This window comes from Phasianus colchicus, chromosome 1 (genome assembly GCF_987193195.1).
Source record: "Phasianus colchicus chromosome 1, bPhaCol1.hap1.1, whole genome shotgun sequence".
NCBI lineage: Eukaryota > Metazoa > Chordata > Aves > Galliformes > Phasianidae > Phasianus > Phasianus colchicus.
The window spans coordinates 36,681,194-36,694,575 of record NC_143436.1 but is presented as its reverse complement, the minus strand read 5'-3'; the positions used below and the strand labels follow the sequence as shown (position 1 = coordinate 36,694,575).

The window sequence follows — 13,382 nt, the reverse complement described above, 5'->3', positions numbered from 1 at the left end:
GCAGAGAGCAGCCACCACGTGGGACCTCTGTGTGATAGAGTAAGATCACACATCATATAACAGCTGCTCATAATTTCTGCTCAATATGCTCCTTCAGCCCTGCATTCCACCTAGGTGAATTAGTAGAATCCTACCCCTCCATCTTCCCTCTGACAATAAAAATTGTCCCTGTCTATAACCCAGGAGGTGGCCAGCTGTCTGCAACCACTTCTGCTCCATTTTGCCTCTCTCCCACCACAGCTTCTGTTGTTGTCTCACCATAACCATCTGCGTGCTTGGACAGCACATTTCTTGCTGTCACCCACTCATCATTTATGTGAAATAGGCTCATGGACACTATGGCACTATCTGAGATTCACTGGTTCCATCAGGTGGTCTCTTTTCCTGGCAACTGTAGTTTTGTGTTTTGCTAAGTGTCAGGTGGGTGGCTGAAATCATTTCTATTCATGCAGAATGACATGATAGGAATGGTTTAATTTAAAACAGAGTTACTAAGGGATCTGTTGACATGCGTAACAAAGAGAGAAGTGCATCGAAGCTGTGTCAGAACTAAACGAAGTGTTCTATTAGCATGGTTACAACCAGAGAAGAAAGCAGTAAACCCTCAGAGTACACTTATTCTGGTGACAGAAAAAAAGATTTGAAAACAGAACTGCAACACATAATGAAGTTCAGTCACAACATCAGAAAAGAACAAATAATTTACTTAAATATGTGTACATTTAAGTATCTTCAGGCCACTCATGGATAACGAGAGGAGAGTAACAGGCAGTGAGCACAACTTTTGCTGCACACTAAGGGAAAGCATTCCCCCAGTGCTGATAACAGTTGCCTCACTGATTATGCTTGTATGGTATTTATAATAATACATGCCAATACGCATTACAGTCAAGGGGATAAAACTTGTGTTGTCACATCTCTGTGTTCACATTGCTGCTTGATGTTAGAGACATGTTTACAGTGAGCAGGGTATCTGTAGCCCAATTCGGAGATAGCTGGCTAACTCAAAGCCTTCACAGTACCGATTTCTGATGAGTAAATACAGTAATTCTGATTAAGGCCTACAGATGTGCATTTAGTCACCACAATTAAAGAGCATGGATTTATCACCACAAAATGCCTCAAATTAAGGGCTGAGTAAGTAACATTTGACTAACGAGTTGAAACTAGGAAAAGTGTTTCTTTACATGTGATTTGGAGAAAGCAACAAGAAGGTAAGCATTCATACCAAACACAGAAATGTACTTTATTTGTATTTCCACAGCTCAAAGATACTTTCCCATATTTTTTCTGAATGATTGCTCTAAGTTTGTGACCATTCCTTCTCCTGTAGTTCAATGCTGTTTTTGCCTCTCACTTGTCACTTACCTCACCCATGACACTGTCCACTAAGTTGGTGTCCATGATGTTGGCACCTCCTCTCCACTTATTCTTCTGATTTTATCATTTTCCCTCTCCATGTTTTATATTTAATTTGAGCAGATACTTAAAGATGCAGCTGGCATCTATGAATTTATTTCCAGGTTGTTATATATATATGCTACAATACATTCCCTTTTCTTTCTGTGAAACATTTCTTTCTTACTAACATACCACTTTCATATTTGGCATACAGAAAGATTAAGTAGCATACCAGAAGCATTTTCTACTTCTAAGAACAATCTGAAGTTCCTCCACAGCAGACTGTTTTTGAAGAGTCAGTTGTTGGATTCAAGATGTAGGATGATCTGTAAAATCTTGATTTTCTGGCCACCCAGTGTTCCAGTGAAACCAATCTTTTCATACATCCAAATATCCCAGTGACTACACAGACTACACAGTCAGTGACAGGTGCATGAGTATGGGATTTACAGTACATTTTAATTTTAAAATAACTTTTAATTATTTTCTAATGCAGGCGAGGATCCAATGTCTCTCTAACTTTGGATATGAGTAGTTTGGGAAGTATTGAGCCTTTCGTTGCTGTGCCGACTCCACGAGAAAAAGTGGCCATGGAATACCTGCAGTCAGCTGGTCGCATCCTCACAAGGCAGCAGCTTCGAGATGCAGTTGCGTGTTCTCATTTACTTCAAACAGAATTCATGGTGAGTTTAACAACAAGCTTTACATGAGGATTTTGTGATAATGGGCACAACAGAAACTGTAGAAAAAGAGTAATTGGGCAACATTTTAATATCAAGGTGCAAATCATTTCTGAAGGGAGGATTAGATTGTTCCAAGGTGCTGTTTTACGTTTAGAAATCTGAACTCAACTGTAATAAATAAATAACCTGTAGATAAGTGTTATCTATAGCCATAGATAACACAGATTCCTGTTCTGTTCGTGGGTGGGATGAAAGTTGCATTAGAGCTGCCCTACTAACATCCAGCAGTAACATTGTGACAGTTTCAGAGCAATCATAAGGATGTGATGACAGAAAACACAGGAATAATTGGAGAATTTGTTCATCCCCATGTAAACATTACCTGTGTTAGTAATGTTTATAATTCAAAGACTAAACTTTTAGTTACTGCAGATGACATTTTTAGAGCAGACGCAGACACCACAAAAAGAGAAGCACCTCCTGAGTCAGACTAACATGCCAATGACAAATACTCCATACTATGGGCCTAATATAGTCAAGACCAAAAAAAAAAAAAAAAAACCAACCAGAAAAGACCCTTATATTTAATATATTTTAATATTTAATATATTTTAAAAGGTAGGAATGTGCAACAAAGACAGTGACCAGGATGAAACAAATCACAGCAGGAAAACTGACTCATGGAAAACATGTTATTAACATTACTTGAAAAAGACCAGTAGTGCAAAAGAGACAGATAAAAAAGTTTATCAGATATAAGAAGATAATGTTTACAAAGGAAATAGAACTAAGTGTAAACAGAAACCGGCTGAAATGTGAAAGCTAAATAAGGCAGGTCAAAAAAAAGTTTTGAATTTACAGAAAACCTTATAGCTTTATTTTTAAATAGATCAAAAGCACAAAATTAAATGGAGAGTACAAGGATCAATAGAAGATCAAAGGAATAAAAAAGAGACTTGGAGAAGGTGAGGCAATAGGAGAAGAGTGTTTATGTCATTTACATCTGTGGTCAACCATATAAGAATGTGTGGAATTTCATACTTGTGTGGCAAAAGTAGATTAAAATACATCACAAAAGGGTCTGGCTGATATTGAATTGTTAATGGAACAGAACAGATCAATAAAGTGAATAAAAGATAATCACTGGAATAAGCTGGTATTCACCCAGGAGCCCTGGATGATTTCATATATGCAATTACTGATGTATTAATAGGGCAGGTATAGATAGCACTTGGGTCCCAGTATCCGAGGAGACAAAAAAACAAAAGTAACAAGTCCTTTTTCAGAAGGGCTCCAGAAGAGATCCAAATAGCTATAGATCTGTAAATCTGATGTATGTGTCAGAGAAATAGCAAAAAATTATGATAGAGAAAGATGCCAATGGATATACGAGCAAATGCAGTACAGTGGGGAAGAATCAACACAGTGTTTGCAACATAGGAAGGATTCGTAGGAGATATAGATGCTTCTTAGAGTAAAAGAAGGTCATCACCGGAATCTCAGAGATATCTACTTTGGAGCTGAAACTGACCAAGATGCTCAAAAGCCATCTGGAAAAGGGTTAAATAGTAAGGTGATAAAGTTTGATGATGATATTTTATTATGAATGGTAGTAAAATCAGAAATTGACTTCAAAGAAGTTCCAGAAGGATTAAATGAGTGTGGCAAAGTAGATGAAACTCAGGGTTGATAAATAAAATATTATGCATTCAGGAGGAAATAGTTCTCCATACTTCAGTGGGTTCTGAAATACAAGGCTGACTCGTGATAAAGGAAGTAAAGAATAAAATAGAAAACATCTTTACAATGGTGGAAAAATTGTAACAGTCACAAATGCAAGCTGTTCTGATTACTCCATCCCAAAGCACATGAACAAGTATGGCAAATATCATCCCAGGCTACAGCAGCTTCTGTATCAAGAGATATTAAATAGACTCAGTCAAGGACTCCTAACTAGGAAAGCAGTTCTAATGGAAGCCTATAAAACCATCAATATTGAGAAAGTAAACATGGATGAATATTCGTTGTGTTTTTTGCCAAAAGAACACTCTGGGGTGGCCAGTTCAAAACAAAGAAAGGCTCACACCATTGTTACAGTTCTCTCAGAAAGCTTGCTATCAGAGGGTGCAAGATCTGCCAAATCAAACTGTAGTGGAAATGCTAAGTCATGGCTTGGACCAGTGACTGAGCACCTGGTAGGAAGGCAGGGCTAAACCAGGGACAGTGCACCTGAGTGACTGGAAAGGGTGGAGCCAGGATCTGCCCCTTCCCAGACCTCATTTAAGGGTTGGCAGTGGAGGCAAGAGTATATTGTTGGAGATCTCTGTGTACCTGAGGCCTTCCAAAGGTGAGCAGCTTCTTTGCTCTATTTCTCTGCCCATGGCTGTTGCAATTGAGTAAACCTTTACTTGCTGCAGCCTAGGACTTTGCTCCTATGCTATCATTGCTGCACTTTCCATTGCATTACACCTAACACACACAACTACTCAACTCAACCTTAGCCTAAAGTTTTCAGTTTTTATAATTCATTAGCAAGCAAACAGACAAAATATTCACACATCTAACAAAGACATAGAAGCCTTCAATTCTTATTTAATAGGTCTGAGGATGTGATTCCTTGGAGTTCTATTTTCTTTGAGAAAGTGAGTCACTGGAATAGATGATGAGTTTCATCTTTTTCTAAGACTAGTTCTCAATATGAATAATTGCATCCCTATGAAACAGTCCAGTTATTTTTTTCTCTTTTAAAGAGACAAGGTTTAGTGTGAAAGTCATTTGCTTTGGAAAAATAAATTACTTAGTTGTTTTACTAGCAACTGGTTAGACTGCACGTGGAAAAAATTCTAAGCATCCAACATTCTTTTACCACCATTTATATTGTCCATTTTCTGTCATTCTGTGGCTTAGGCTGGAAGGTTTGGAGAAACAATTTTTTTCATGTTTTAAGTTCCTGTGTCTCTATGAACTATATCCTAACAAGCTGGCCTAATTCATAGAATCTCATGTACCCAGATCCTCTCACACATCATCCCTGCTTGGTTTTGGATCAACAGATACTCATTTTATTCTTCTTTCAGTAGGACACAATACAACTTTGGCCATTCCATATTTCCAGAGAATTATATTGAAAATCATGATTTTTCTGTTGCAGTTTTAAATTTTTTTAAAATGTTTTTTAAGATGAGGCTGCTGGACTTTCTGTCTAATGTCTTTCTTCCTTGCTACAGATAATAGCTTTAGTAGAAACGTTAAGAATGTAAAGAACACGATATTTAACCCTCACTCATTCTGCTCAGTCAGTTTGTTTTAACTAAGAAAATACAACAAGAAAGTCTTTTTGAGACTAAAATTACTATTTCCCGTGAAAACTGTCCAACTATGCTGAAAATTGAGAAATGATGTTCAAAGTTTTCAATGGAAAACTGAAAGATGATCTCTTTTGAGTTACATTTGGTTTAAAGAATTATTTTAATTAGCATTATAGAGGGGGACTAGTTCTACTTTTTAATTGTCAATATCAAACGTTCAAAATATTTTTCCACAATATTTATTAAGACAGAAGTGGTATTTTCTTCTTCTGTTTTCTTGATGTTGTTGTCGGGTTTTTTTGTTAGCAGAAAGTTTGGATATTTTTACTTGAAATACCTGATTTGCAATGAAGAAGAAATATAAATTACTCAGCAATATTTGCTTAGTAGCTTACTACTACTTACAAGAACTTCAGAACTTGGTGATGGAACAGAGAAATTTCAGTTCTTGAAACACTGGAATTTCAGAAAGCGCAATCTTGTATGGGAAAGTGTGAGACAGTTAGATCTGTAAAACTTGGCTCTCATCAAAAAGGAGGCATGAATATAGCAAATGCTGAACTAGATTGCCTACATTTTCCTAAATTTTGCCAAATTTTCTAGAATGCTCTCAGAGACCCAAGTCTTATCTGTTTACATGCATGAGTAGATATAGCATTTCAAAAGCCAAACATGAACCAAAATACCTGTTATTAGAACAGTATCACCCAGATAGGTGAAGCAGCCCAAGAACAAAAGCCTATGTGCATATGCATTTATAATTACATGAGTGCAACTGCCTGCAGCTTATAAATTTCTATTTAAATATGTCATACATATATGTAAAACAGCTTGATGTGCATTGTCTAGTTACCTACAGATTTTGTGTGCTTATTTGCATCTGTTCATGCATTTTGCAATCAGCTGGGTTTATCTATCCCCCCCACTAGCAGGATGATATCCTCATCAAATCCTGAATTTTGTTCTGGAATCCTCTCTTGCATTTCATAGCCAGCCTCACAATAAGTGACCTGTCTGTGACTGAGATCCATGGTATACTGGCAGATTTCTGTCTGTGCCCTTGGCCTCACAAGTACTTAATACTGGGAGGAGCCCACTGACTACAGAGTGTTTACAGGATGTAAGTAATTAATATTATTAATTGACATTGTTGGCCCAAAGAAATACATTCCTGTTTTCAGCTTGGTAGCATTTCTCCATCTGTCAGTAACTGGCCAACTAATGAACTATTTTAAAATTTCAAGAGGCATCAACAAGGAGAAGCCAGGTGACTGAAAAGCCCCACTGACAACAATCACTTGTGCAGGCAGAGGACCCTTCCTCACATCTTTTTCCAGATTCTTCAGATGACCAGCATAGATTCTGTTAGACAGAAGCTTAATGTATTGCCCTCTCTTGTTGTTCTGTTCAGCAACAAAATCTTTCAGAAGCAGAGCACCAGTGATGTTAATACTGAGTTCACTGGATCAGTGAGTCTCAGCCAGTAGCTGAGTGCAAGGTACTCACAACCCATACTAGTTAGCACCCTTCAAAGGCCAAGGGGGAGATCCTCATAAAGTGACCACTGGGAAGAGGGTAGAGATGGATACAGAAGGGGAAAGGGAGTGAGTATGGAGGAAGGGGCATCAGAAGTAGGACAGAGAAGAGATGGTTTGACTTGGAGGAATTAGATGAGATTTATGTAGGAGTGGAGCTTTACAACTAAGATCCTACCCTTAGCACAGGCATCACATGGATGGCAGTGCAGGGAAATGGAATTGAATCTGCAAGAAAAATGTATTTTACCAGCATGGGTTTTACTAGCCTGAAAAGAGAGGCAGAGACTCATTCTGTTGAGGGCTCAGTTGAAGAGCAAGGAAGAGATCTAAAAAGGCACAGAGCCATGTCCCTGTTTGTCTCACAAAAGCACACAGGAGCAATGTGTCTGAAGGATGGTGGCCGTGCATTTGATCTTTGCTGAAGTCCTGGTCAGGCCTTGGTCTCTGGATTTAGAAACTGTCTGATTTTTGGAGGAAAATACTTGAGTAAATTTTCCAGTGGTGCAAGTCAAAAGAAGTCCACGCTGTACAGGGTAAGAACATACCTTTCATGCCTCCTCAAGTTCCTATGTGTCTGCAAGAGGCAATTATATAATATGCCACTGTCTCTTTGGATGAATATCCCAGGCTAGTAACAGAGTTCTGAAATCTCCAGAAATTACTCTTAAGTAGAAGTATTAATTTAACAAAGATCATGTTCCATCTTACACTAAGGTAATTTAAACAGCTCTTGCCAAAAATAAAATAAATTAGGGAAAAATGAAGATTTGAGTCAACTGAAACATCTTTCATGTTTTGGCTGGTAAATGTCAATCATTGAGGGGAAAAAAAACAACTCCTTCATTTTGCCATTTCCAAAGTTTGATGGTTTTTTTTTCATTCAACCATAAGAACACCAATGGTATTTTGAGACCTCAAAATCAAAATGACTCGTCCCCCCTTAGACCAAGTGAAGCATTTTCTTCAATGTAAATTAAGAGTATTTTTATTTTTCATTCTGAAAAAAAAGTAACTGTAAGCTGTTCAAGTCAAATTGTCACATCAGTTATTTTCACAATTTCAGATTTAAGGGAGGTAATGTGATTCAGAGGCTAAAAATTCAAAATGAGAATCAAGTCAAATAGTGTTTGTTTTTTTTTACACTTCCGAGTTATTGCATGCAGAGGCCTAATCATTGCTATAAAAAGCAAGTGAGATCTTTAACTGATGTTGTTAAGGGCTTTGCACAAAATTTAAATATATATAGTCATATATTATTTAATTATCTTGAAAGCTCTCAGTCCATTCATGCAAAATGCTGTTCTTTCCTGCTATGATACTGCACTTTTCAACTCCGCTTTTCTAGTACTATTGTGTTTTCTAACATATCTCCTAATCTTCTAAAAACCTTGCCTTTAATAATTCATCAGAAGTGTTCCTTGGAAGTCACCCCTTCAGTATGCAACTCCTGTGTTTATTAAAGGAAGGGTGTTGACAGACTTGAGGTGGGAACCACTTTTTTCTTAATAACTTTGATGTAAAAGACAGTTGTGTAACAGCAGATGGCCTTCTGGGGATAATTTCCTGTACAGTTCCTTTGGAAACACCAATCTGATTTAATTTATTTTTTATAGGAAATACCAATGAATTTTGTGGATCCTAAAGAAATTGACATCCCGAGTCATGGAACTAAAAACCGCTATAAAACAATTTTGCCAAGTAAGTGAGTTAGCCCTACTATGAAATTTAGTCTGCTTTGAGAACGTATTGCCATGAACAGTTAGTTGTCTTTATCTTTGATTGTTGTGTATCTATTCATAAGTGTCTTTTTAGTCTATGCAGAAAGGAAGCAAAAATCCAGTTCTGGGGGACTGACCGGTGCAGGACTCTGCCTGGATACCTTAGTCATTAGATGCACACTTTGGCTGCATCCCAACCACATGCTGAAATGCACCCTAGGTGCTGATTTTTCTCTAGAGGACAGCTCAGGCAAACAGGTTGAGATGGATATGCCATGCCTCACAGTAGCTCCCCTGATCTGGAGAGTGAGAGGACCAAGGCTGTTGCCTGTATCAAAGCCCACAACATTGAGCAGAGCGCAGCCCCTCACTGACTTCTCTCTAGCTGGGTCAAACTAGCAAATATTGTGTCTGACATTAAGTTGCCCAGACTAAAAGAGAAATTGCATCCTATCCTTTCTCATAATGGACTTCCATCTTTCTAAGTCCACTTCGTTTTGTTTTAGTTATTTTTCTTCTCCATGCACTGCATGGCTTTGTGGAAATACATTTACATTAGTAAGAACACAGTGCTTCTTCATTGTTGCTGTAAACTTGCTACTGCTTTGCTATACTGCTTCTGTATTCTCATCAGCCCAAATTATTTATTTCTGTCATAGTAACAATTGGTTTGTTATAATTACAGGTGATTGAAAACTTTTCAGTGGAATAGTTTTCCTTCAAAATACAGAATACAGGGATGCTGAGATATTCCAATTTTTTTATTAATCTTTTGATAGTGTTCAAAGCTGAAAACTTCAGTGATTCTAAATTTTGAGGAACTGTCCCGCAGTGAAATATAAACACAATTATGCTAGCATTTGGAATGAAGAATACTTTTTTAAATTACAGCATGTCCTATCAACCAGGAAACTGCTTTCTAGTAGACATTTAGTAGACATTTAGTAGACATTTAGTAGACATTTAGTAGATATTTCTATAATGTCCCTGTGTGACTATGTTACATGTCAGTCATGCAAATTCACACTTTGAATGACAAGATTTCTCCCAGTGAGCCTGAATGCACTGTAATTTGATCACACCATCCAAAGACCTTGCAGTCAAATGAATGAGAAATAATGGCCTTCAGCTGCTAGATTAGCCTCAGAAATGTGATACAGAATTGGGGAAAAAATGCATTGTGTTGAGTCCTTGTTTCCTTTCAGCCACCAGCAAAATTTCCACTGACTTTAGGGTCAGTTCATCTATATCAACAAATAGCTATATGCAGCTGAGTAAAACAGAAGAATGTTGAAGGGAATTAAATAGGTGAAAGCAATTGAATGCAAGTTATCAATTACCAAGGAATCAGAAAACTAAGTAGCCCCAACAGTTTGGCTCAGCGTCAACAGGGTATGCACAGAGGCCAAAATCCTGACCCCTTTGAAAACAGGAGCTTGCCATCGACTGCGATAGAGCCAGGTTATCATCCAAGCCTGCCTTTGCCTGATGAGCAACATTTCTAGAAGGATATCTCCCTTCCTACAGTGCCTGTAGCATCAGGTTCATCTTCAGGAGCAGCTCATGAGTGCAGGAAGGCCTGCTTCACTGCAACACGTGTTTTGAATTGGGTCATGACAGCTGGGCCTTTGTTGATGCTTATGAGTTTTGAGAGTCAGAATGCCTTCATGTTCTCACTTCCAGCCAGAGTGCACATCTGACTCCAAGGCACATTTTCAGTCAAATCTCACTGCCGATGCACATCACAGCTACTCTTTGACAGGCGCTTTGTAACCCTCCTTGATAGAAATCAAAAAGTCTGGTGTGTGTTAGCACCGAGCTTGTTCAAAGGAGATATTTTGAGGATCGAGGCACATGCTCATAATAAATACTCACACACCCACATCCAGTCCAAAAGGGCTTGGAAACAATCAGCATCATTAAATAGAGTGGTCCTTCTGGTTTCCTGCTCAGATGATATCACCCTACTGCTTAGTGCACCCATGTCAGCTTTTCCATTCCCAGTACTGGTGTGTCACCTGTAGTAATGAGTGATGTTGGAATTGATGGATTATCTCTAAAAAGGCCCCACCCTGCTTGCTCCACCCTCTGCACTGGGATGTTCTCATTTTCTAAGAGATAACTCCAGCACAGATAATTCTGTCACAGGGAGCATGGGGGCAGGTTAGTGTTAGCAGATACTACCCAGGCAGGCACCAGCACGAGTAAAATGTCTGCCTGCTGACATCAGTTATATACGGAGAACTCCAAGGTGCAGGAAACGTTGCATTTCTATAAAAGATGTTTTGTTTGCAGGGTAGTATAGCCAACATTCATATACAAATGCTAGGATTTCTCTGTAAGTTTTGAGTGTTATTTGCTTTATAATAATGTGCTAATACACCCAGTGAGGGGACAAGGCAAGTGGCTAGACTGCTCCCTGAGGTCACCAATTCTTTATCCCTCTCACTGACTGAGATACCACGCGCTAGTCCTGTGAAAGTCCTCTCCATATCTTTGACTGCATTCCCCTGCCATTCTGGCCTCCTCTGTTACTGGTCCTACCCCAGGCTCTATCACAGTTAAATTCGTGTAGTAGAAAACCAGCTCTGATGCTCCCTCTTCACCATCTTATTTCACACCTTCACCAGCTGTCTCCTGCAGCCCCTAACACATGTCCTCACAGCATGCAATCAGCTTCAAACACCTGTGTTTCTTCCCCTTCCTACTCCACTTCTCCATCTCAAACTAGAAGGAGAATTGCTGTGGTGTGGGATTCAGAGCAGGTGTGGGATTTTGCTCACAGAGGCTTAACACTGTTTAGTAGGTATCTGTGTGTGACATACATCCAAGATACCTGGATATCACTCCTTATTTTTTCCTAAAAAGCAGCCACTGCAGAAGAGCAGACTGACATTAACATGAAGATGCAAAGCACCTGGTGGGTCAGGTCCACAAATACACATGCTGTTCCTGAGTTGTTTGTGCTAAAACTGGCTGCGATACTCCATTTAAAAACAAAGGGAAACTTAAATCTAAATCACATGAACGAGGCAGTGTTTTACACAAGCTTATAGACAGGTGCTGGGAAACCATTCTCTTGATGTTGAGAATTTTTGAGCTCCCTGGTGTCTTATTTGCTCCAGTCCTGCTCCCTAGTGAAGGCAATAGGATTCCCAACAGGCTCTCAGAGACGGAAGATAAAAATCATATTTGCACAGCAAAATTAAAAAAAAAAAATTGTTCTTAGGCAAATTCAACGTGTATTCATCAAAGAATTTCTGTATTTTTATGTGATTTGACGGAATGTGTCCTAGTTGTAGTCACCACTATTATAACTTCTATATTTGTCAATAGCCAGTGTTATAATTGATTAATTAATGTTAGGTTGCATAGTTAATAACACAAGTGGGTATTAGGCAAAGCTTATTTTTAGAAGTTAAGAAAAATTTCCTTTGCATCAATGAAATGCATCAATTGCATCATTATTTTCTAATGCTGAAGCAAGTTTTAAAATGCAGAAGCACTCACCATCATAAATCAGTTAGATTTGGGAAATCCTGGACTGTAAAGGAAGTGCTGGGACATGATTCAGACAAAATTAAAAAATTCAGTGTAGTACTGCGTGCATGAAGTGTTTTGAGGTAGTTATGATACTTGCAAGTTTAATAGCCTATTCCCCACCTGGCATAGACTGGGGATACAGTCTGGATTCTCTTATGTCCTGTGTTGCAATCTTTATCAAAGAATATCAGTACTTGTATTTGATTTAGAGACTGCAAACAAAACCAAGCAAAACATAAGTGAATTTCAAAATGTTCTGATATCTAAGAGCTATATGAATGTTTTGAGCTGCAAGTGGGACAGCAGTTTGCCCCAAAACATATTCAGCTTCTTTTCCTGCCCAAAAAAAGAGAAATGCCATAGGGACAATCCTTCTTACGCTTTTTCAGTCCTACTATCATTGGGGTAACTAGAACTGATCTAAGGCAAACAAGTGACTTATCTTGGAAAAACTACAAAAACAAACATACCCATGCTCTGAAGAATTTAGCACATAGTAGCAGTCTAAATGAAAGAAGAAAGGATAGAGCTTGTGCAATGGGATGAAGCTGGGGGTCTTCATGACAAAGCAATGTTTATGCTGTGGATGAAACTCCAGTGTTTACAGCATAAGGGAAGCTGTTTGGCAGTGCCACCCATGCTATGATGTGATCCCAGTATGGGTTAGTCTTATGGGGCAAAGCTACAGATCATTCACTCCCTCGAGCCTGGTAAATTCATACCAGTATTAATTTGTTAAAGATGGAGTTCAAGGAAGCCTCTTCTGTATTAACCAATGCCTTAATGAGAGAACTGTTCCAGACTTCCTAGATGCATGGAAGAAAAAAAACAGCAGTAACTTTGCCTCGGTCGTTATTGTAGATGGCATTTTTATTGGCAGTTCCAAGTGTTTAACAGCCTTGCTGCATTTCAAGATGTTTTACACACGTTGATGAATTCAGCCTTGCAGCCACCGTCTGTCTTTCTCCTGTAGCTTCAGACTCTCAGACTTTGCCATCCTTGAGGAAAAGATGATTACCTCCAAAATAGTTGTCATTCAGGAGTAAGCTAATTGCTTCCATTTGTGTGCAACGACTGTGCAGTGGCTCTGGATCTTGAGCAGTGCTCAGGTGTTCCTCATTTCTGAGCTAAGTGTACAGCAATTTTCTATTTCAGAAGTGATCAAGACTTAATTTATGAAAGATCGCTATT

At 38.6% G+C, this 13,382-nt stretch overlaps 1 protein-coding gene across 1 annotated transcript in view; it reads left to right on the top strand.

Moving 5' to 3' along the window:
* PTPRR (protein tyrosine phosphatase receptor type R) overlaps nucleotides 1–13,382 on the top strand; it is a 144,638-nt gene that overhangs the window by 107,371 nt on the left and 23,885 nt on the right. The window contains exons 7-8 of the mRNA XM_090138714.1: nucleotides 1,898–2,084; nucleotides 8,544–8,628. Of these exons, the coding sequence (XP_089994840.1) occupies nucleotides 1,898–2,084; nucleotides 8,544–8,628 (272 nt within the window). The remainder of the gene's footprint in view (nucleotides 1–1,897; nucleotides 2,085–8,543; nucleotides 8,629–13,382) is intronic.